We start from the raw sequence: 22,471 nt of genomic DNA, 5'->3' as shown, positions 1-22,471 counted from the left end.
GAAGCACCTGTGGTGGGCGGTTTCCACCACTATCAGGGGCTTGTGATTGGTTGATCGGAAGCGCGGGAGATTGTGTTTACGTCGTGAAGGATGTTGAGGATCATCGGCAGTGCCAGTGAGTAACGATTATATTGGTCGCGATTATAGTATCGGCGGCGTAGCTCGATAACCTCTCCTGACAGGAGGGATCCCTTTTGCCGGTATAGTACCGAGTATGATCGCTTCCCTCACGTGTACAGTATAGAGATCTGTAATGTGCTAGACTTTATACCGTGAGGTACTGTAACCCATAGCAACCAAACCGATGGGGATAATGTACTAGAGCAGAACTGCAGTGTAAAGCATGGGGGCGAGACCTACTAAAAGTCTGAGCATCTGAAGAGACAGGCGGTGGATACTAATAGAGACGAGACGGTGCATCCAAAACAGAAATGAGGAATTTATTCACCCAAATGTGCAACGTTTCAATCCAATGGGACCTTTCTCCAGCTCGTGAACACACACAATGTGATGAGTATAGAAGGCGTCATGCCCGCGATTGCGTGCACGGCTGGCCGCATTTTTGTGCCGTGCTCCCGTACAGACTATGGGAGCACGGCCCGTAAAAAACCAAAAGTAGGACGTGCTCCAAAATGATTCCCGGCACGGACACCTATCCGCAGCGATACGGAAATGTGTCCGCGGCCAATAGAACCGGGCGGGTCCGTAATTGCACCTTTTTTTTACGGTCGGGTGCATGGGGCCTAAAACATACAAAAAGCTGCCACATGTGGACTTAGGCCCTGTTTTTACCGCATCGGAAAACACGCCAAAAAACGGCCGAAAATGCCTCCCATTGAATTCAATGGAAGACGGAGGCGTTTTTTTTCCTGTGAGCGGTAAAACCGACTCGCGGGTAAAAAGTCGGCATGCCCCATGGGAGGAAGAGAGAGTTTTTTTTGCTGCGTTTTTTGCCCGCGGCGCTCAATGGCGGTGGGCGAAAAACGCGGTAAACAGCGTGCAGGGAGATCAAAATCTCTGCCTGGAAAAAAACTGTGTGAACACGGCCTTACTTTTCCTCGGTCTCGGCGTCTCCCATTCGCCTCTGCGCGTCCCGGGGAACGAAGGGGAGGCAGCCGTGTCAAAGAGAATCTACCGCGCGCGCCCCAAACTATGTTCTGAGTCGGGCTGTTTAGTCCATGTGGGCAAGGAAAACCCGGGCGCACAAACGCCAGCTCAGAGGTGGGAAAGAAAGGTCCAAGACGCCAGCGGGCGCCCATCCAGCATAGTGCGCTCCATCCAGCATAGTGCGCTCCATCCAGCATAGTGCGCTCCATCCAGCATAGTGCGCTCCATCCAGCATAGTGCGCTCCATCCAGCATAGTGCGCTCCATCCAGCATAGTGCGCTCCATCCAGCATAGTGCGCTCCATCCAGCATAGTGCGCTCCATCCAGCATAGTGCGCTCCATCCAGCATAGTGCGCTCCCTCCGGAGTAAGGCCGGATCACATCAGCGTTGGCTTTACGTTCAGGGGTCCCGTTGGAGGTCCCTCGTGCAGCCCCGCAACAGAAAGTCAAACGGAAACCACACCTTCCGTTTGCATCACCATTGATATCAATGGTGACGGAAACATTGCTAGTGGTTTCCGTTTGTCACCGTTCCGGCATGTTTCCGTTTTTTCGACGGAAACAATAGCGCAGTAGATTCGTCTCTTTAACACGGCTGCCTCCACTTCGTTCCCAGGCACGCGTGCTACATCCATATTATACAGCCACCACTAGAGGGAGATCACTACATACATATTTATACAGTCCCCACTAGAGGGCGCTCACTACATACATATTTATACAGCCACCACTAGAGGGAGCGCACTACAAACATATTTATACAGTCACCACTAGAGAGAGCTCACTACATATATATTTATACAGTCACCACTAGAGGGCGATCACTACATACATATTTATACAGCCACCACTAGAGGCAGCTCACTACATACATATTTATATAGTCCCCACTAGAGGGAGCTCACTACATACATATTTATACAGCCACCACTAGAGGGAGCTCACTACATACATATTTATACAGCCACCACTAGAGGGAGCTCACTACATACATATTTATACAGTCACCACTAGAGAGAGATCAGTACATACATATTTATACAGCCACCACTAGAGGGAGCTCACTACATACATATTTATACAGCCACCACTAGAGGGAGCTCACTACATACATATTTATACAGTCACCACTAGAGGGAGCTCAATACATACATATTTATACAGTCACCACTAGAGGGAGCTCATTACATACATATTTAAACAGTCACCACTAGAGGGAGCTCACTACATACATATTTATACAGCCACCACTAGAGGGAGCTCACTACATATATATTTATACAGTCACCACTAGAGGGAGCTCACTACATACATAAGAGTTTAACCTATTTAGTACAGAATTTAGACTTCTTTAGAGTAAAAATGAAATAATTGCACTGCAGATATCCGCTGTACTAATCCCAACTTTACCCAAAAATGAATGTATTAATGTGTGTGTACATGTTGTGTACTTGTACAGTGTGTGACAACTTACTGACCGCTGCAGTAATGGCGCCCAGTACAAGCGACCCGGACTTCATCATTTTTACCTTTTTTACTATTTCAGAAAATGGATGAAGTGGCCCAAAGTTCTGGTCCCATGAAGTTCCCGTTCCCCTTTCAGCCTTACCTCATCCAGGAGCAGTTCATGACGGAGCTTTATCGGGTGCTGGAAGATGGAAAAGTTGGAATATTTGAGAGTCCCACAGGAACGGTGAGGAATGAAAAGAGACGCTCTACCCTGAAGATTTAACTTTAACCCCTTCCCGCCATTTGTCGTAAGTATTCGACATGGAAAGCCAGTGCTTCCCGCAAAATGTCGTATACTTGCGCCAAATGTTTGGCACCGGCTCAGAAGCTGAGCCGGTGCCATCGTCCCCGGATCTCAGCTGTATCTGACAGCTGACATGCGGCTGTAATGGCGGGGACCGAAATTAGCTTCGATCCCTGCCATTAACCCCTTCAATGCAGCGTTCAAACGTCATCGCTACATTTAAGCTGTTTGCAGCTCATCGGAACCCCAGCAATGAAATTGCCGGTGTTCCGGTGGCTGCAATGGCAACCGGAGGCCTAACACTAGCCTCCCGGTATGCCAAGCACGGAAGCCGGTCAAGATCTGCCCGGCGGCAGAGCCTGATTGGCTTCCGTAGCCGCCGGCAAGATGGCGCCGGCTCAGGAGCTGATCCAACGTCATCAGCGGTGGAAGTCAGCTGTATGTTATAGCGGACATCCACCAGTAACGGCAGGAACCGGAGCTTGCTCCGATCCCTGTCATTAACCCCTTCGATGCAGCAATTGAAAGCGATTGCTGCAATCTTAGCGGTTGCTAGCAGATCGCCAGCCCTGACAGGCAATCAGGACTGGCGACTGCTGCTATGGCAACAGGAGACACAATGGCCTCCTGCTCTGCCATTACGGAAGCCGATTAGGCCCCGCTGGGAGGCGAAGCCTAATCAGCTTGCTGTCAGTGAATAACTGACAGATCTAATACATTGCACTACGTAGGTAGTGCAATGTATTAGAGAAAAAGAAATCTGACAGTTGGAACTTCAAGTCCCCTAGTGGGACGTGAGAAAAAGTGTAATAAAAAGTATAAAAAAGTGAAAACAATAAAAGTTTCAAGTAATAAAATAAAACACAATCCCCCTTTTTCTCTTATCAAAAATAATAAACCATACGTATTTGGTATCGCCACGACCGTAACGACCTGAGGTATCAAAATATTATATTATTTATTGCACGCGGTGAACAGCGTAAAAAAAAAAACTTAAAAAACTTTACCAGAGTTTCTGTTTTTTGGTCACTTTGCCCTACAAATATTGGAATAAAACGTGATCAAAAAGTCGCACGTATCCAAAAATGGTGCCTATGAAAACTATAGCTCGTCCCGCAAAAAACAAGCCCTCATACAGCTCCGTCGACAAAAAAATTACGAAGTTATGGTTCTCACAACTTGGCGACAGAAAAAATACATTATTTTTACAAAAGTAGTTTTATTGTGCCACACAGGAGAGCCGACAGCTCCTCTATACTACACCACACAGGAGAACTGACAGATCCTCTATACTACACCACACCGGAGAGCCGACAGCTCCTCTATACTACACCACACAGGAGAGCCGACAGATCCTCTATACTACACCACACAGGAGAGCTGACAGATACTCTATACTACACCATACAGGAGAGCTGTCAGATCCTCTATACTACACCACACAGGAGAGCTGTCAGATCCTCTATACTACACCATACAGGAGAGCTGACAGCTCCTCTATACTACACCACACAGGAGAGCTGACAGCTCCTCTATACTACACCACACAGGAGAGCTGAGAGATCCTCTATACTACACCACACAGGAGAGCTGACAGCTCCTCTATACTACACCACACAGGAGAGCTGACAGCTCCTCTATACTACACCACACCGGAGAGCTGACAGCTCCTCTATACTACACCACACAGGAGAGCTGACAGCTCCTCTATACTACACCACACAGGAGAGCTGACAGATCCTCTATACTACACCACACCGGAGAGCTGACAGATCCTCTATACTACACCACACCGGAGAGCTGACAGCTCCTCTATACTACACCACACAGGAGAGCTGACAGCTCCTCTATACTACACCACACAGGAGAGCTGACAGATCCTCTATACTACACCACACCGGAGAGCTGACAGCTCCTCTATACTACACCACACAGGAGAGCTGACAGCTCCTCTATACTACACCACACAGGAGAGCTGACAGATCCTCTATACTACACCACACAGGAGAACTGACAGCTCCTCTATACTACACCACACAGGAGAGCTGACAGCTCCTCTATACTACACCACACAGGAGAGCTGACAGCTCCTCTATACTACACCACACAGGAGAGCTGACAGATCCTCTATACTACACCACACCGGAGAGCTGACAGCTCCTCTATACTACACCACACAGGAGAGCTGACAGCTCCTCTATACTACACCACACAGGAGAGCTGACAGCTCCTCTATACTACACCACACAGGAGAGCTGACAGCTCCTCTATACTACACCACACCGGAGAGCTGACAGGTTCTCTATACTACACCACACAGGAGAGCTGACAGATCCTCTATACTACACCACACAGGAGTGCTGACAGCTCCTCTATACTACACCACACAGGAGAACTGACAGCTCCTCTATACTACACCACAGGAGAGCTGACAGCTCCTCTATACTACACCACACAGGAGAGCTGACAGCTCCTCTATACTACACCACACAGGAGAGCTGACAGCTCCTCTATACTACACCTCACAGGAGAGCTGACAGCTCCTCTATACTACACCACACAGGAGAGCTGACAGGTTCTCTATACTACACCACACAGGAGTGCTGACAGCTCCTCTATACTACACCACACAGGGGAGCTGACAGCTCCTCTATACTACACCACACAGGAGTGCTGACAGCTCCTCTATACTACACCACACAGGAGAGCCGACAGCTCCTCTATACTACACCACACAGGAGAGCTGACAGATCCTCTATACTACACCACACAGGAGATCTGACAGCTCCTCTATACTACACCACACAGGAGAGCCGACAGCTCCTCTATACTACACCACACAGGAGAGCCGACAGCTCCTCTATACTACACCACACAGGAGAGCCGACAGCTCCTCTATACTACACCACACAGGAGAGCCGACAGCTCCTCTATACTACACCACACAGGAGAGCGGACAGCTCCTCTATACTACACCACACAGGAGAGCCGACAGCTCCTCTATACTACACCACACAGGAGAGCCGACAGCTCCTCTATACTACACCACACAGGAGAGCCGACAGCTCCTCTATACTACACCACACAGGAGAGCCGACAGCTCCTCTATACTACACCACACAGGAGAGCCGACAGATCCTCTATACTACACCACACAGGAGAGCTGACAGATCCTCTATACTACACCACACAGGAGAGCTGACAGATCCTCAATACTACACCACACAGGAGAGCGGACAGCTCCTCTATACTACACCACACAGGAGAGCGGACAGCTCCTCTATACTACACCACACAGGAGAGCTGACAGATCCTCAATACTACACCACAGGAGAGCTGACAGCTCCTCTATACTACACCACACAGGAGAGCTGACAGCTCCTCTATACTACACCACACAGGAGAGCCGACAGCTCCTCTATACTACACCACACAGGAGAGCCGACAGCTCCTCTATACTACACCACACAGGAGAGCCGACAGCTCCTCTATACTACACCACACAGGAGAGCTGACAGCTCCTCTATACTACACCACACAGGAGAACTGACAGATCCTCTATACTACACCACACAGGGGAGCCGACAGATCCTCTATACTACACCACACAGGAGAGCCGACAGCTCCTCTATACTACACCACACAGGGGAGCCGACAGATCCTCTATACTACACCACACAGGAGAGCCGACAGATCCTCTATACTACACCACACAGGAGAGCGGACAGCTCCTCTATACTACACCACACAGGAGAGCTGACAGCTCCTCTATACTACACCACACAGGAGAGCTGACAGCTCCTCTATACTACACCACACAGGAGAACTGACAGATCCTCTATACTACACCACACAGGAGAGCTGACAGCTCCTCTATACTACACCACACAGGAGAGCTGACAGATCCTCTATACTACACCACACAGGGGAGCTGACAAATCCTCTATACTACACCACACAGGAGAGCCGACAGCTCCTCTATACTACACCACACAGGGGAGCTGACAGATCCTCTATACTACACCACACAGGAGAGCTGACAGCTCCTCTATACTACACCACACAGGAGAGCGGACAGCTCCTCTATACTACACCACACAGGAGAGCTGACAGATCCTCTATACTACACCACACAGGAGAGCTGACAGCTCCTCTATACTACACCACACAGGGGAGCTGACAGATCCTCTATACTACACCACACAGGACAACTGACAGCTCCTCTATACTACACCACACAGGAGAGCTGACAGATCCTCTATACTACACCACACAGGAGAACTGACAGATCGTCTATACTAAACCACACAGGAGAGCTGACAGCTCCTCTATACTACACCACACAGGAGAGCGGACAGCTCCTCTATACTACACCACACAGGAGAGCTGACAGATCCTCTATACTACACCACACAGGAGAGCTGACAGCTCCTCTATACTACACCACACAGGAGAACCGACAGATCCTCTATACTACACCACACAGGACAACTGACAGCTCCTCTATACTACACCACACAGGAGAGCTGACAGATCCTCTATACTACACCACACAGGAGAACTGACAGATCGTCTATACTAAACCACACAGGAGAGCTGACAGCTCCTCTATACTACACCACACAGGAGAGCTGACAGATCCTCTATACTACACCACACAGGAGAACTGACAGATCGTCTATACTACACCACACCGGAGAGCTGACAGCTCCTCTATACTACACCACACAGGAGAGCTGACAGCTCCTCTATACTACACCACACAGGAGAGCCGACAGCTCCTCTATACTACACCACACAGGGGAGCTGACAGATCCTCTATACTACACCACACAGGAGAACCGACAGATCCTCTATACTACACCACACAGGACAACTGACAGCTCCTCTATACTACACCACACAGGAGAGCTCCTCTATACTACACCACACAGGAAAGCTGACAACTCCTCTATACTACACCACACAGGAGAGCTGACAGATCCTCTATACTACACCACACAGGAGAGCCGACAGTTCCTCTATACTACACCACACAGGAGAGCCGACAGCTCCTCTATACTACACCGCACAGGAGAGCCGACAGCTCCTCTATACTACACCGCACAAGCGAGCCGACAGCTCCTCTATACTACACCACACAGGAGAGCTGACAGATCCTCTATACTACACCACACAGGAGAGCGGACAGCTCCTCTATACTACACCACACAGGAGAGCGGACAGCTCCTCTATACTACACCACACAGGAGAGCGGACAGCTCCTCTATACTACACCACACAGGAGAGCTGACAGCTCCTCTATACTACACCACACAGGAGAGCGGACAGATCCTCTATACTACACCACACAGCAGGAGAGCTGACAGCTCCTCTATACTACACCACACAGGAGAGCTGACAGATCCTCTATACTACACCACAGGAGAGCTGACAGATCCTCTATACCACACCACACAGGAGAGCTGACAGCTCCTCTATACTACACCACACAGCAGGAGAGCTGACAGCTCCTCTATACTACACCACACAGGAGAGCTGACAGATCCTCTATACTACACCACAGGAGAGCTGACAGATCCTCTATACCACACCACACAGGAGAGCTGACAGCTCCTCTATACTACACCACACAGGAGAGCCGACAGATCCTCTAAACTACACCACACCGGAGAGCTGACAGATCCTCTATACTACACCACACAGGAGAGCTGACAGATCCTCTATACTACACCACAGGAGAGCCGACAGCTCCTCTATACTACACCACACAGGAGAGCCGACAGCTCCTCTATACTACACCACACAGGAGAGCTGACAGATCCTCTATACTACACCACAGGAGAGCTGACAGCTCCTCTATACTACACCACACAGGAGAACTGACAGATCCTCTATACTACATCACACAGGAGAGCTGACAGCTCCTCTATACTACACCACACAGGATAGCTGACAGCTCCTCTATACTACACCACACAGGAGAGCTGACAGATCCTCTATACTACACCACACAGGAGAGCTGACAGATCCTCTATACTACACCACACAGGAGAACTCACAGATCCTCTATACTACACCACACAGGAGAGCTGACAGATCCTCTATACTACACCACACAGGAGAGCTCCTCTATACTACACCACACAGGAGAGCTGACAGCTCCTCTATACTACACCACACAGGAGAACTGACAGATCCTCTATACTACACCACACAGGAGAGCTGACAGATCCTCTATACTACATCACACAGGAGAGCTGACAGATCCTCTATACTACACCACACAGGAGAGCTCCTCTATACTACACCACACAGGAGAGCTGACAGATCCTCTATACTACACCACACAGGAGATCTGACAGCTCCTCTATACTACACCACACCGGAGAGCTGACAGATCCTCTATACTACACCACACAGGAGATCTGACAGCTCCTCTATACTACACCACACAGGAGAGCTGACAGATCCTCTATACTACACCACACAGGAGAGCTGACAGCTCCTCTATACTACATCACACAGGAGAGCTGACAGATCCTCTATACTACACCACACAGGAGAGCTGACAGATCCTCTATACTACACCACACAGGAGAGCTGACAGATCCTCTATACTACACCACAGGAGAGCTGACAGATCCTCTATACTACACCACACAGGAGAGCTGACAGCTCCTCTATACTACACCACACCGGAGAGCTGACAGATCCTCTATACTACACCACACAGGAGAGCTGACAGCTCCTCTATACTACACCACACAGGAGAGCTGACAGATCCTCTATACTACATCACACAGGAGAGCTGACAGATCCTCTATACTACACCACACAGGAGAGCTCCTCTATACTACACCACACAGGAGAGCTGACAGCTCCTCTATACTACACCACACCGGAGAGCTGACAAATCCTCTATACTACACCACACAGGAGATCTGACAGCTCCTCTATACTACACCACACAGGAGAACTGACAGATCCTCTATACTACATCACACAGGAGAGCTGACAGCTCCTCTATACTACACCACACAGGAGAGCCGACAGCTCCTCTATACTACACCACACAGGAGAGCTGACAGATCCTCTATACTACACCACAGGAGAGCTGACAGATCCTCTATACTACACCACACAGGAGAGCTGACAGCTCCTCTATACTACACCACACCGGAGAGCTGACAGCTCCTCTATACTACACCGCACAGGAGAGCTGACAGCTCCTCTATACTACACCACACAGGAGAGCTGACAGATCCTCTATACTACACCACACAGGAGAACTGACAGATCGTCTATACTAAACCACACAGGAGAGCTGACAGCTCCTCTATACTACACCACACAGGAGAGCTGACAGATCCTCTATACTACACCACACAGGAGAACTGACAGATCGTCTATACTACACCACACCGGAGAGCTGACAGCTCCTCTATACTACACCACACAGGAGAGCTGACAGCTCCTCTATACTACACCACACAGGAGAACTGACAGATCCTCTATACTACACCACACAGGAGAGCTGACAGCTCCTCTATACTACACCACACAGGAGAGCTGACAGATCCTCTATACTACACCACACAGGAGAGCTCCTCTATACTACACCACACAGGAGAGCTGACAGCTCCTCTATACTACACCACACAGGAGATCTGACAGCTCCTCTATACTACACCACACAGGAGAACTGACAGATCCTCTATACTACATCACACAGGAGAGCTGACAGATCCTCTATACTACACCACACAGGAGAGCTCACAGATCCTCTATACTACACCACACAGGAGAACTAACAGATCCTCTATACTACACCACACAGGAGAACTGACAGCTCCTCTATACTACACCACACAGGAGAGCTGACAGATCCTCTATACCACACCACACAGGAGAGCTGACAGCTCCTCCATACTACACCACACAGGAGAGCTGACAGATCCTCTATACTACACCACAGGAGAGCTGACAGATCCTCTATACTACACCACACAGGAGAGCTGACAGATCCTCTATACTACACCACAGGAGAGCTGACAGATCCTCTATACTACACCACACAGGAGAGCTGACAGCTCCTCTATACTACACCACACCGGAGAGCTGACAGCTCCTCTATACTACACCGCACAGGAGAGCTGACAGCTCCTCTATACTACACCACACAGGAGAGCTGACAGCTCCTCTATACTACACCACACAGGAGAGCTGACAGCTCCTCTATACTACACCACACAGGAGAGCTGACAGCTCCTCTATACTACACCACACAGGAGAGCTGACAGCTCCTCTATACCACACCACACAGGAGAGATCCTCTATACTACACCACACAGGAGAGCGGACAGCTCCTCTATACTACACCACACAGGAGAGCTGACAGCTCCTCTATACTACACCACACAGGAGAGCTGACAGATCCTCTATACTACACCACACAGGAGAACTGACAGATCGTCTATACTACACCACACAGGAGAGCTGACCGCTCCTCTATACTACACCACACAGGAGAGCTGACAGATCCTTTATACTACACCACACAGGAGAGCTGACAGCTCCTCTATACTACACCACACAGGAGAGCTGACAGATCCTCTATACTACACCTCACAGGAGAGCTGAGAGATCCTCTATACTACACCACACAGGAGAGCTGACAGATCCTCTATACTACACCACACAGGAGAGCTCCTCTATACTACACCACACAGGAGAGCTCCTCTATACTACACCACACAGGAGAGCTGACAGCTCCTCTATACTACACCACACAGGAGAGCTGACAGCTCCTCTATACTACACCACACAGGAGAGCTGAGAGATCCTCTATACTACACCACACAGGAGAGCTGACAGATCCTCTATACTACACCACACAGGAGAACTGACAGATCGTCTATACTAAACCACACAGGAGAGCTGACAGCTCCTCTATACTACACCACACAGGAGAGCTGACAGATCCTCTATACTACACCACACAGGAGAACTGACAGATCGTCTATACTACACCACACCGGAGAGCTGACAGCTCCTCTATACTACACCACACAGGAGAGCTGACAGCTCCTCTATACTACACCACACAGGAGAGCTGACAGATCCTCTATACTACACCACACAGGAGAACTGACAGATCCTCTATACTACACCACACAGGAGAGCTGACAGCTCCTCTATACTACACCACACAGGAGAGCTGACAGATCCTCTATACTACACCACACAGGAGAGCTCCTCTATACTACACCACACAGGAGAGCTGACAGCTCCTCTATACTACACCACACAGGAGATCTGACAGCTCCTCTATACTACACCACACAGGAGAACTGACAGATCCTCTATACTACATCACACAGGAGAGCTGACAGATCCTCTATACTACACCACACAGGAGAGCTCACAGATCCTCTATACTACACCACACAGGAGAACTAACAGATCCTCTATACTACACCACACAGGAGAGCTGACCGCTCCTCTATACTACACCACACAGGAGAGCTGACAGCTCCTCTATACTACACCACACAGGAGAGCTGACAGATCCTCTATACTACACCACACAGGAGAACTGACAGATCGTCTATACTACACCACACAGGAGAGCTGACCGCTCCTCTATACTACACCACACAGGAGAGCTGACAGATCCTTTATACTACACCACACAGGAGAGCTGACAGCTCCTCTATACTACACCACACAGGAGAGCTGACAGATCCTCTATACTACACCTCACAGGAGAGCTGAGAGATCCTCTATACTACACCACACAGGAGAGCTGACAGATCCTCTATACTACACCACACAGGAGAGCTCCTCTATACTACACCACACAGGAGAGCTCCTCTATACTACACCACACAGGAGAGCTGACAGCTCCTCTATACTACACCACACAGGAGAGCTGACAGCTCCTCTATACTACACCACACAGGAGAGCTGAGAGATCCTCTATACTACACCACACAGGAGAGCTGACAGATCCTCTATACTACACCACACAGGAGAGCTCCTCTATACTACACCACACAGGAGAGCTGACAGCTCCTCTATACTACACCACACAGGAGAGCTGACAGATCCTCTATACTACACCACACAGGAGAGCTGACAGATCCTCTATACTACACCACACAGGAGAGCTGACAGATCCTCTATACTACACCACACAGGAGAGCTGACAGCTCCTCTATACTACACCACACAGGAGAGCTGACAGGTTCTCTTTTAATTCTGTATACATTTTTTAATAATACTGAGTGTTGGGTATTTTCAGGGTAAGTCCTTGAGTCTGATTTGCGGGTCCTTGGCTTGGCTGCGGGACTTTGAAGAGAAGAAGCGCCGGCTGGAGGCCCAGGCATTGGCGGCAGAAGGGACAGAAGAAAATGGAGAACAGAAGACAGACGGATCCACATCTGCAGTAATTGGATCTGTGTCAGAGCCCGACTGGGTGACCCAATTCCTACAAAAGAAAGAAGAGATGGACGTGAAGAACAAGATAAAGGTGCTGCCTTAATTTATGGGATAATGAATCATTTGAATAGCATGGGAATCTATTAATGGGACTAACACTTCCAGAAGATGAGACTCACAGCCTTTCCAAGTGAACAGTTTCAAAGCGTTCCGTTCAATGACTACAAGCTGAGATTTTGAAAACTGCTACACAAAGTATATTAGAATCTGTATAAATTCCTTTAACGTTTCCTCTTTACTTTAGGTTATTCCTAAGACCTTTATGGGATATCCCAGGATATGTCATAATTGAGTAAAAGCATGTGTCCGCTTTGGGACCTGTACCTATGTCCAGAATGGGGGTCCTCCAAATTACTTTCTCGGCTGTTTTCATAACTCCTTCACCACAGAGGTTGGGGGACCCCTGATCTCGACAATAGTAGGGGGTCACAGAGCTGGGACGCGCATCTTTCAGACATGGCTTATCCCATGGATATGCCATAAATGTCTTAGATGGAAATTGCCATTTAACAATAAAGAGAAGAATTGTTTTGGAGCTTCCTTTCAGATCTCTGTTGTGCCGAGCATTGGAAAAACGTAAGTTTTATCCCCCCGAACTTCACTTACATGTTTCTGGAAGTTTTTTTCTGGCCCTTGGCACAGCCTGGTAGCGCACTCAGGTCCTGGGCAGCAGTTTTTATGACTCACCTGGGAACCTGTACAGATCTAGTGACCGTTTAACCGCTGGATGCCTTCCGAGGCTGCAGTACTTGCATTCTGCCTGTAGGTGGCGACCTTTTTAAATGTGTATTGCTGCAATACGCAGAATATATAATGTTTTAAATCCATATCATTTGTACATCGGGTGTATTTTTGGCTCCATTGTGACTTGCCAGTAGTTATAAGCAAGCAAACAAATGAATTTCGATGTTTATATTGAAGTTTGACTTCACTGCGTTGTCTTACCATAGCGCCATCTAGGTGACAAAGTTGCGTGAAAAACAAAAGTTACTTCGTTACTTCACTATCCACCTTCTCACTGCTCATTCAATTGAATATATTCTGTTCCTTCTGCTAGAGGGGTCTCTGTCATAATAATATGTTCCCAGCCCCTGATCCTGTACATTAAATAATGCATCGCGCTGCCAAACTTCTTCTTTTCCCGATCTATTTTTAATACCCCGCGCACTTTATCACGTTCATTACAGGAGTTTTTATTCCCTTCAGCCGGGGAAGTGCTTTTCCTCATACATTTCAACTTCAGATTTGCTAACGCGTCTAAAAACGTGTTGCCTGAAACCAGCATTTTTAGAAAAAAAAAAAGTTTTAACCCTTTTTTACTCTAAGAATCCATCACGCTGCCGCTACTGCTTCTAAAGGATTTCCAGACTTCAGTATAAAAATCTCAACCATTGTCATAAGTTCTTTAACTTTCTTATAAGCTTTTGTGTTTCGATTCCTATTTCATATCTCTCTGCTTGCTGTCAATAAAAGGAAACATTATTGGTAGGATTCAGAGGCTGAAATACTGTTCTGACCTGATTCTGTTCACACAGGGGACGAGCTGTTTATTGGGTTTCTCATGACTTTCAAGATTTCTGATTGCTGTCAGTGAATTGAAATATTCATGGTTTACACTCAGTGAGTGAAACTTCTCCTAACCTACTCCTGCTCGCACAGCTTGTTAGAGACTCAGTGTAGGTAATCCTCTACGAGCTCCTGGACTCTGGGCTAATAGTCACCCATAGACTATAATATAATAGTGTCCGTATAACGTATACATCACAAACCGGGGTCATGAGCGTTCATGACGTATCCGTTAACCGGACACAACTACACTCTATGGTGACGGAGGCCACTGTTAGGGCATCCGTCACCGCCTACGTTTAACATATTCGTTGGGGGCTTATCCCGGCGAATACGTCAAACGTAGTGCAATAACGTAATGTGAAGACGGCCTTACTGGTATGTTGTAACAAGCCCGTGAGCTGCGTGGGCAGGACTAGGTCAGCGCAGGTTTTTAGTTTTCTGGATGTATCAAGAATGTTTCTATTCACTTACAGCAAGCAGAGACATTGAAAACGGTGAGGAATCTAAACACAAATTAAAATGATTTATGGTGCAAAACCTTATTTACGAAGCCTTAAAAAAACCGTTTAGCGCTGGAGGTTCCTGTCATTTTCAGCAGGATCCCAGTAAGATCCGGTGTGTACGGGGCTGTCGGACGCCCGCAGGGTAAAGATGGAATCAAATTCGATGTGTCGCCCGTCCCCCCCCTCCTATATATGTGAGAGGCAGCGCCTTCTGTCTTTAGCCGCCACTTCTCCATTGACCTGAATACGCACACTTGGCGGCTTATATCCACGAGGAGCTCTACGGATTCTTAATATCATCGCGATATTTCTCAAGATTTAATATGGTCGGATGGTCGGAGATTACCAGATGTTTTATCTAATAGATGGATTATTTACCGGGTTATTGCTAAATAATTTCATCCTCTGTCTGTTAGTTTTGTGGATTGTCATTCAATCCTGTAGTCGCCTTTTTCCGTTTTATGTGGTTCGTTATTTGCTGGTTTTCAGCCTTTTTTCTCTGTAAACTGCAGGAGGATCAGCTGCGGAGGAAGAAAAGAGAGGAGAAGCTGCAGCAGATGCGACATAACATTCAGCTGAAGTTTGCGTCCAAGAGAAGGGTGAGCGCCGCACTGAACGTCCCGGGAATGAATGGCCTCCTATTGGGGTAACGTACGTGCTCGGTTATGGGTCACTGATTGTACGTTTTCCATTCTTCAGCATTCCTGCATGCCGACCAATTACATGAATGGTTGTCCATGTAATATATGCACGGGCTCCCTGCTGCGGCTTATAAAGGGAGGTCCTGAGCGGGGCGCCCCCTTTATCACTTCCATGTTGGGACACAATGGCACCGCGTCTTTAAGCCCCGTTTTTTAATGCAGGTTTTGCTTGCACTTGTTTTCAGCTAAAACTGGGAATGAATCCAACGTTTTTAGTTCTAGTTCTCCTCACTCGGGACTCTACCCCTAGGGGTATCCTAATGTAGACTGAACTGGTTCTAAAGCATGGTCAATTCCTAACTTTACCACCAGGTGGCAGTGTAACGTTAGTCACCAGAATAAGGTAGGAAAGTGGGACTGCAGTAAAGGCCCCAGCACCGCTGTATATTTCATGGCGAGGAGGGGGATGTCGGTTTAGATGGCACAATTCCTGCCTTATTTTTTTCTCTGATAAAGCTCCAGGGCTGAGGCTTTCCCATCACATCCTCTCACTTCTACATTATGTTACATGGAATGTTTTTCTCTTTTTTTTTTTTCAACAAAAAAAAATAATTTATCCTAAAATGTGTGGCTGTTCCTGTGGATTCTGCAGCTCCGCTTTTAAGTTCTTTTCTCCATCTTCTTCTGCTGCGTTTCTAGAGGGAGGAGGACGATGAGACAATTCGTCTTCTAAGGCTCAGTCAGCAGATCTTGTCCCCTGGAGGAGAAGGCCCGGCCCTGGACCAAGGAGAGGAAGAGCTGGTGCTCGCCGAATATGAGAGCGACGAGGAAGCGAAGAAAGATTCCGAGTATGACCTTGTAGTTCACCTTTACAAAACTAACGCCCGTGTTTTTTATCTGGGCGCTGTCCGCACATTTTCGCACTATGTGAGGCTAGGACCGAGATAACGGGTTGTCGTGAGTTTCCGGCTTCCTGAAAATAATTGTGGAATTACAGAGAAGAGGCCTCGGGAGAGAGAGAGAGCGGCAGATGGGAATTCAGGGTCTGGGTACAGTTCGGTGACCACCAATTTGAGCAGTATAATGGCTGGCATTAAAGGGAATGTCTGATCAGAGAGCCCTGTTCACATGGCAGGCATGGTGGCGCCCGACACCCCCGGCATAAAGCTGATTTTATAAGGGAAGCCTTTTCTGGCCGGGCGCAGCGACCGCTGCAGGGGAATTGTGGTATTACATGGTGGCCATTCAGATGAACAGTCGTCCATGTAATAGATGGATGTCCGTTCGGGAGCCGGCTCATAGAGGGGGGGCTCCCAAGCACGGGACCCTCCTCTGTGCCATCCTATGCCCTAATAGGGCATATGAATAGGGGATGTCTTCATGGAACAACCCCCTTTTAATGGTCGCTATCCATATAGGAAATTAAGGTAACTCGGAAGTGAATGAGGGCCGCTCAGATTCTTACATTTACAGGTCATTTTGTAACTCTCTGCAAATAAAAAAAATAAAGTTTCCCATTGTAAGGGAGGTCGCGGTTAAAACCACACGCATTTATACCGCGATTTGGTGAGTTTTTGGTTAAAAAAACCGCAACCGCACCTCATCTGCAACGTATGGATAAAGAAATAGGTCCGGGTTGCGGCTCAGTAACAGCAGTAATGTCATCTTATATAGCGCTGGCGCTTCAGATATTTTGGTGACCATTGTTTTTATATTTCTGTCAACTTCTCCTTTAAATGAAACCTACCAGTAAGGCCCTGTTCACACTGAGTTTTTTTGACGCGTTTTTTGCTGCGGAAACCACGACGAAAAACGGCCGAAATTGCCTCCCATTGATTTCAATGTGAGGTGGAGGCGTTTCTTTCCTTGCGAGCAGAAAAAAACCGCACATGGGAAAAAGAAGCGAGGTGTCCTATCTTGAGGCGTTTTCCGCCTCAAAAACCCCATTGAAATCAATGGCAGATGGCTGACGCGTTTTATGACTTTTTTTTTTTTTTTTTGCAGAAACCACTTGTGTTTTTTCCTTTTGCCCTTTTTGAATAGAGCGGTATAAAAACGCGGCAAAATATGCCTGTGGTTCAAAACCACTTCATAAAAACCGGAGCTGATTTTTACATGCAGAATTTTCTGCCTGTGTGAACAGGGCCTTATTGTGCGGTGGTCACGGGCTATAATACAGTGGTTGCAGGTTAAGATGGGAATTTAGCTTCTCCATCCCTCGTTGTGGTCTGATTCACGTGTCCCTTTCTGTGACCGCGCATGTATGTCCGTAGAACGTTGTCAATTTGAAGGTGAATCTCAAATGTCTGTTGTATCTTTCAACGACACGACTGAACCGCGCTTTATAAATAAGACTGACGTTTTATTGGCAAGCGATCAGAACCTCCGATTTACCTTTCAAGTGGGAGACATCTTTGGGGGTGACAGACCTGCAGCTCCGGGGTCCTCCAGCTCCGGGGTCCTCCAGCTGTCGGACTGAGACACAAACAGACCAGTTTGGTGGGGCGGCTGTTTCCTGCTGTCCTGTTAGTCTAATATGTTTTTACTTTTGTTCCTCGTGCTGTCAGACGGGATGACGAGGAGGATTGTGAAGAAGAGCATGTGACCAAGGTAAGCGGTAAGCGGTAAGCAGAAAGCATCAGATCATTGTATTATCCTATGCCCCGCCAGATCCTGCAGGGAATAGGATAATACAACATTGGACTCTCCAGCATTGAAGATTTTCCTCTCGTTGTCCTGGTCCTGGTGCTGCTGCTGCGTTACAAGCCCTTCTGTGCCGCGTCAGTAAACTCGCTCCGTTATGGGTTCCATGGCCGGCAAAGCTTCAGATGTGATGGCGCCTACAAATATACGTTCTACCTATAGATGGAGATGAGTGCACAGACCTTAAAAGCTCCGCTTGTCTCCTGCATTAATCATTCATTTTCCCAGCACCGATAATTTGGGCTTACAATATACTTTAGAAATGTATGGCTGTAATATATGGATTCAGCTATAAGGTCGTAGTATAAAGTGGATGTCCAATCTTAAAGGATCTGAAGAAATGTTTATTTTTATTTTTTATTTTTTTTAATAGTTCCGTCGTTCTGTATTGATCAACTTTTGATAACCTACCTTTTATAGTTAAAGGGTAACTAAAAGTTCAACAAACTTCTGACACGTCATAGTGACAAGTCGGTAGTTTTGGTTGGTGGGGGTCCGAGCACTGATATCCCCACCAATCGCTCAAACTACGCGGCAGGAGCGCTCATGTGAGCGCTGAGAGGCTTAGTTTATTTTTGGCTTTTTCCGTAAATCTATGTAGCGGTGTACTGGCTCAACAGAAAGTCTATGACCCTGTACACTGCTACATCGGCTTTATGGAAAAAGCCGATCAGAAACGAAGCGGCTGAGTGCTCACACGTGCGCTTCTGCCGTTTCGTTTTAGCGATTGGTGGGGGTCTCGGTGCTCGGACCACCACCAATCAAAACTACCGAATTGTCACTATGACGTGTCAGAAGTTTGAACGTTTAGTTACCGTTAAAATTATAGAATTCTGTCTGCTTGCAGTCACCACTAGGGGGAGCTCATGCCATACTGTTTGCAGTCAGCTCCTGAGTTCTCCCCAGTGGTGACTAAAGGTAGAAAGACTTTTATTATGCAGAGGATTTGCAGATCTCTATCAGAAAAATGGAGCTATGAGCACGATAAATATATATTAAGAAATGAATCGGCACAGAATGTTGGACCAAAAAATGACCTGATGTTACAAGTAGAGACCGTTCTTACAACCTCATTCAAGAGTCCTTGTAAAATCTCATTTCAGCACAATATTTAAAGTCAACCACCACCTCGGAGACATGTTTCAGAATATATTCAGCAGACTATAGCCTGAATTTATACTGTCGACCAGGGGTCAGCATCCTTCGGCACTCCAGCTGTAAAACTACAATTCCCAGCATGCCCTGACAGGCTTTGGTTGGAATAATAAAGCCTTTGGCTGTCGGGGCATGCTGGGAGTTGTAGTTTATCAACAGCTGGAATGCTGAAGTTTGCTGAGAACTGCTATAAACTATCCTAAAACAATATATATGAATATTGTTACCTCATTTTCTGTTTTCTCTCACACAGATTTATTATTGCAGCCGCACTCATTCCCAGTTATCCCAATTCGTCCGTGAATTACAGAAAAGTCCTTTTGGGAATGAGACCCGGCTGGTGTCCCTGGCGTCTCGGCAGGTACTCGCCACACAGAATACACTTCGTACTATTTCATCTCCTGCTACAAACTTTTACATTGATCTAAGTAGTGATCTCGTTTTCCTGTATTTTCCCGGCATCGCGATGGTTGTTGCACAACAGAACAGATTATGTATTCATTTTGTATTCCTGTCTGGTTTGGACACCCCATTATATATTGTTGGTTTCCTCCCAGAGGGTTTACACTGATGAATTCTCTGCTGTTGGCCTTGGGTGACGTTGCCGTCCACCAGTGCCAACAGCAGAACTGACTCTTCTTTTGCGTTTTGGTAATAGAGGGGGAGGGGATGCCCATGTACTAGTTAAACCCCTTTCATATTCTCTTTCAGGACATGTCTATGTCTTCCCTCCGCACAATCACAATCAAATTCTGTTCCGATTCATTTAAATGATGACGATACTAAATCCTCCAATCCTTCCAGCTGAGTGAATTAAGGAGTTTTCCACACGGTCAGACCAAGATCAATGTCAATTTGTTGCGTGTTTGATCCGATTTTAATTCCGTTTTGTTCTGACAATCCCTATTATCACTACGGCTGGCGCCCACATCTACATCGTGTGTGGTCCGCTTTAGTTTTGATATTGCAAAACCCTAAGGGGATTCCTATTCATGAACGGGTTTCAATAGCCTCTTATTTTGGAAGCGTCGTTAAAATGCGGCCGCGATGAACACAAGAAACGTCAACGAGGCTTTTACTGCCAAGTTCTTTCCCAGTTACAAAAGTCGTTCGTTTGCTGCCCCGGACGGCGGCTCTTCAACTCTTTTTTTTTATTTTTATAAAGTTATAAAGCGCTGACACCATCTCTGAAGGAGAGTGATAAATATTCCCGGGCGCCGCTTTCACTCACCCATGCGGCCGCCTGGCACATTTTAACATAATGTCCCCATTTCGGGGAGTAGATCTAGAGCAATGACTTGGTCCCCGTACAGAACTGTCACTTGGTATTGCTGCTCTGTCACCGGTGAATATCACCGCCCCTGTAATATATGCAATGCTAATAACAGCCTTACTATTAAACCCAATGATCCGAGGTGGGGAGCGGAAAATCCAAGTGCAGATGAAGGAGAATCCGAGGTTATCTGGCCTGAGACTTGGTAGGAAGTGGATATAGAACAACACCTGCCTTTATTATGTATCTAAATGTTTCTTTCTCTAATCCTATATATTATATCTGTAATCTCAGGCAGTGGTTCCCAAACTTTCTGAGGCCGGGACCCACTTTTGGCCGAGACGTTTGTTTGGGACCCCCCCCCCCACTACTGTACTTAGCCACATTTCATATGTCAACATCATTCATAGAGAGATGTCGGTACTTAAGTCCCTGCAACATCCAAAACAACGATAATTGTGCGGGCGGGGAGGGGGACGGGTTCAAGGGATCTCGCTGTTATGTGTCGCTGAGTTTTATTTCAAGATCATTAAAAGAATTGTATAAAGATAATGTCAACAGAAAAGAGTAAACCACCTCTATACTGGTAATAAGTACCACAAGGTATTCCCAAAAACCCCAGAATCCCACACTGAAGATAATGGCTCATATGGTAATAGCGTGTACTGCGCCTCGACACGTGTTTCACTATGGTTTTCCACGCCTCCTGAGGAATACCACAGTGAAACGCGTGTCGAGGCGAAGTACACGTGCTAAAGTCTACTCCAGAAGTTGCCATCTTTCCCGACTCCTTTTTTGAATGTCAGCACTTTTACTGTTTCAATCATTTTCTGCTGCCGGGAAGCGTTTAGCCATACGGAGTTACATGTACCGGATGTTTATTCATGTATACTGCCTTCTGGTTACTGTTGTACGCCGGTCTATATAGTCTATTGAATTTCAATACACGATATTACCATATGAGCCATTACCTTCAGTGTGGGATTCTGGCGTTTTTGGGAATACCGTTTGGTACTTATTACCAGTAGTGGTGGTGTACTCTATTTGACCCCCCACACCGTATAAAGACCCCTTAGTGGCCCCCACACAGTATAATGCCCTTATAGTGCTTCCCTCCACAATATAATGCCCCTAAAGCTGCCCCCCCCACACATCGAATGCCCCTATAGCTGCCTCCACACAGTCTAATAAACCCTTAGTGACCACCACACAGTATAATGCCTCAGTAGCTGCCCCCCATAAAGTATATTGCCTCATACCGGCC

General features: G+C 47.4%; 1 protein-coding gene across 3 annotated transcripts in view; it reads left to right on the top strand.

Moving 5' to 3' along the window:
- Positions 1 to 15: 15 nt before the first annotated feature.
- The window catches only part of DDX11 (DEAD/H-box helicase 11), a 71,426-nt gene continuing 48,970 nt past the window's right edge, over positions 16 to 22,471 (top strand). For 2 of the 3 annotated variants that reach the window (XM_075855738.1, XM_075855736.1), the window contains exons 1-7: positions 16 to 115; positions 2,654 to 2,800; positions 13,167 to 13,394; positions 15,948 to 16,034; positions 16,776 to 16,924; positions 18,644 to 18,686; positions 20,188 to 20,295. In XM_075855738.1, coding sequence (XP_075711853.1) covers positions 2,657 to 2,800; positions 13,167 to 13,394; positions 15,948 to 16,034; positions 16,776 to 16,924; positions 18,644 to 18,686; positions 20,188 to 20,295 — 759 coding nt within the window. In that variant the 5' untranslated portion in view covers positions 16 to 115; positions 2,654 to 2,656. Of the gene's footprint in view, positions 201 to 2,653; positions 2,801 to 13,166; positions 13,395 to 15,947; positions 16,035 to 16,775; positions 16,925 to 18,643; positions 18,687 to 20,187; positions 20,296 to 22,471 lie in introns of all 3 variants that reach the window. The other variant, XM_075855737.1, reaches the window with a different exon arrangement.

Source organism: Rhinoderma darwinii, chromosome 3 (genome assembly GCF_050947455.1).
Source record: "Rhinoderma darwinii isolate aRhiDar2 chromosome 3, aRhiDar2.hap1, whole genome shotgun sequence".
NCBI lineage: Eukaryota > Metazoa > Chordata > Amphibia > Anura > Rhinodermatidae > Rhinoderma > Rhinoderma darwinii.
Note: the sequence above shows the minus strand (reverse complement) of the source record. Positions and strands in the feature narration are given on the sequence as shown.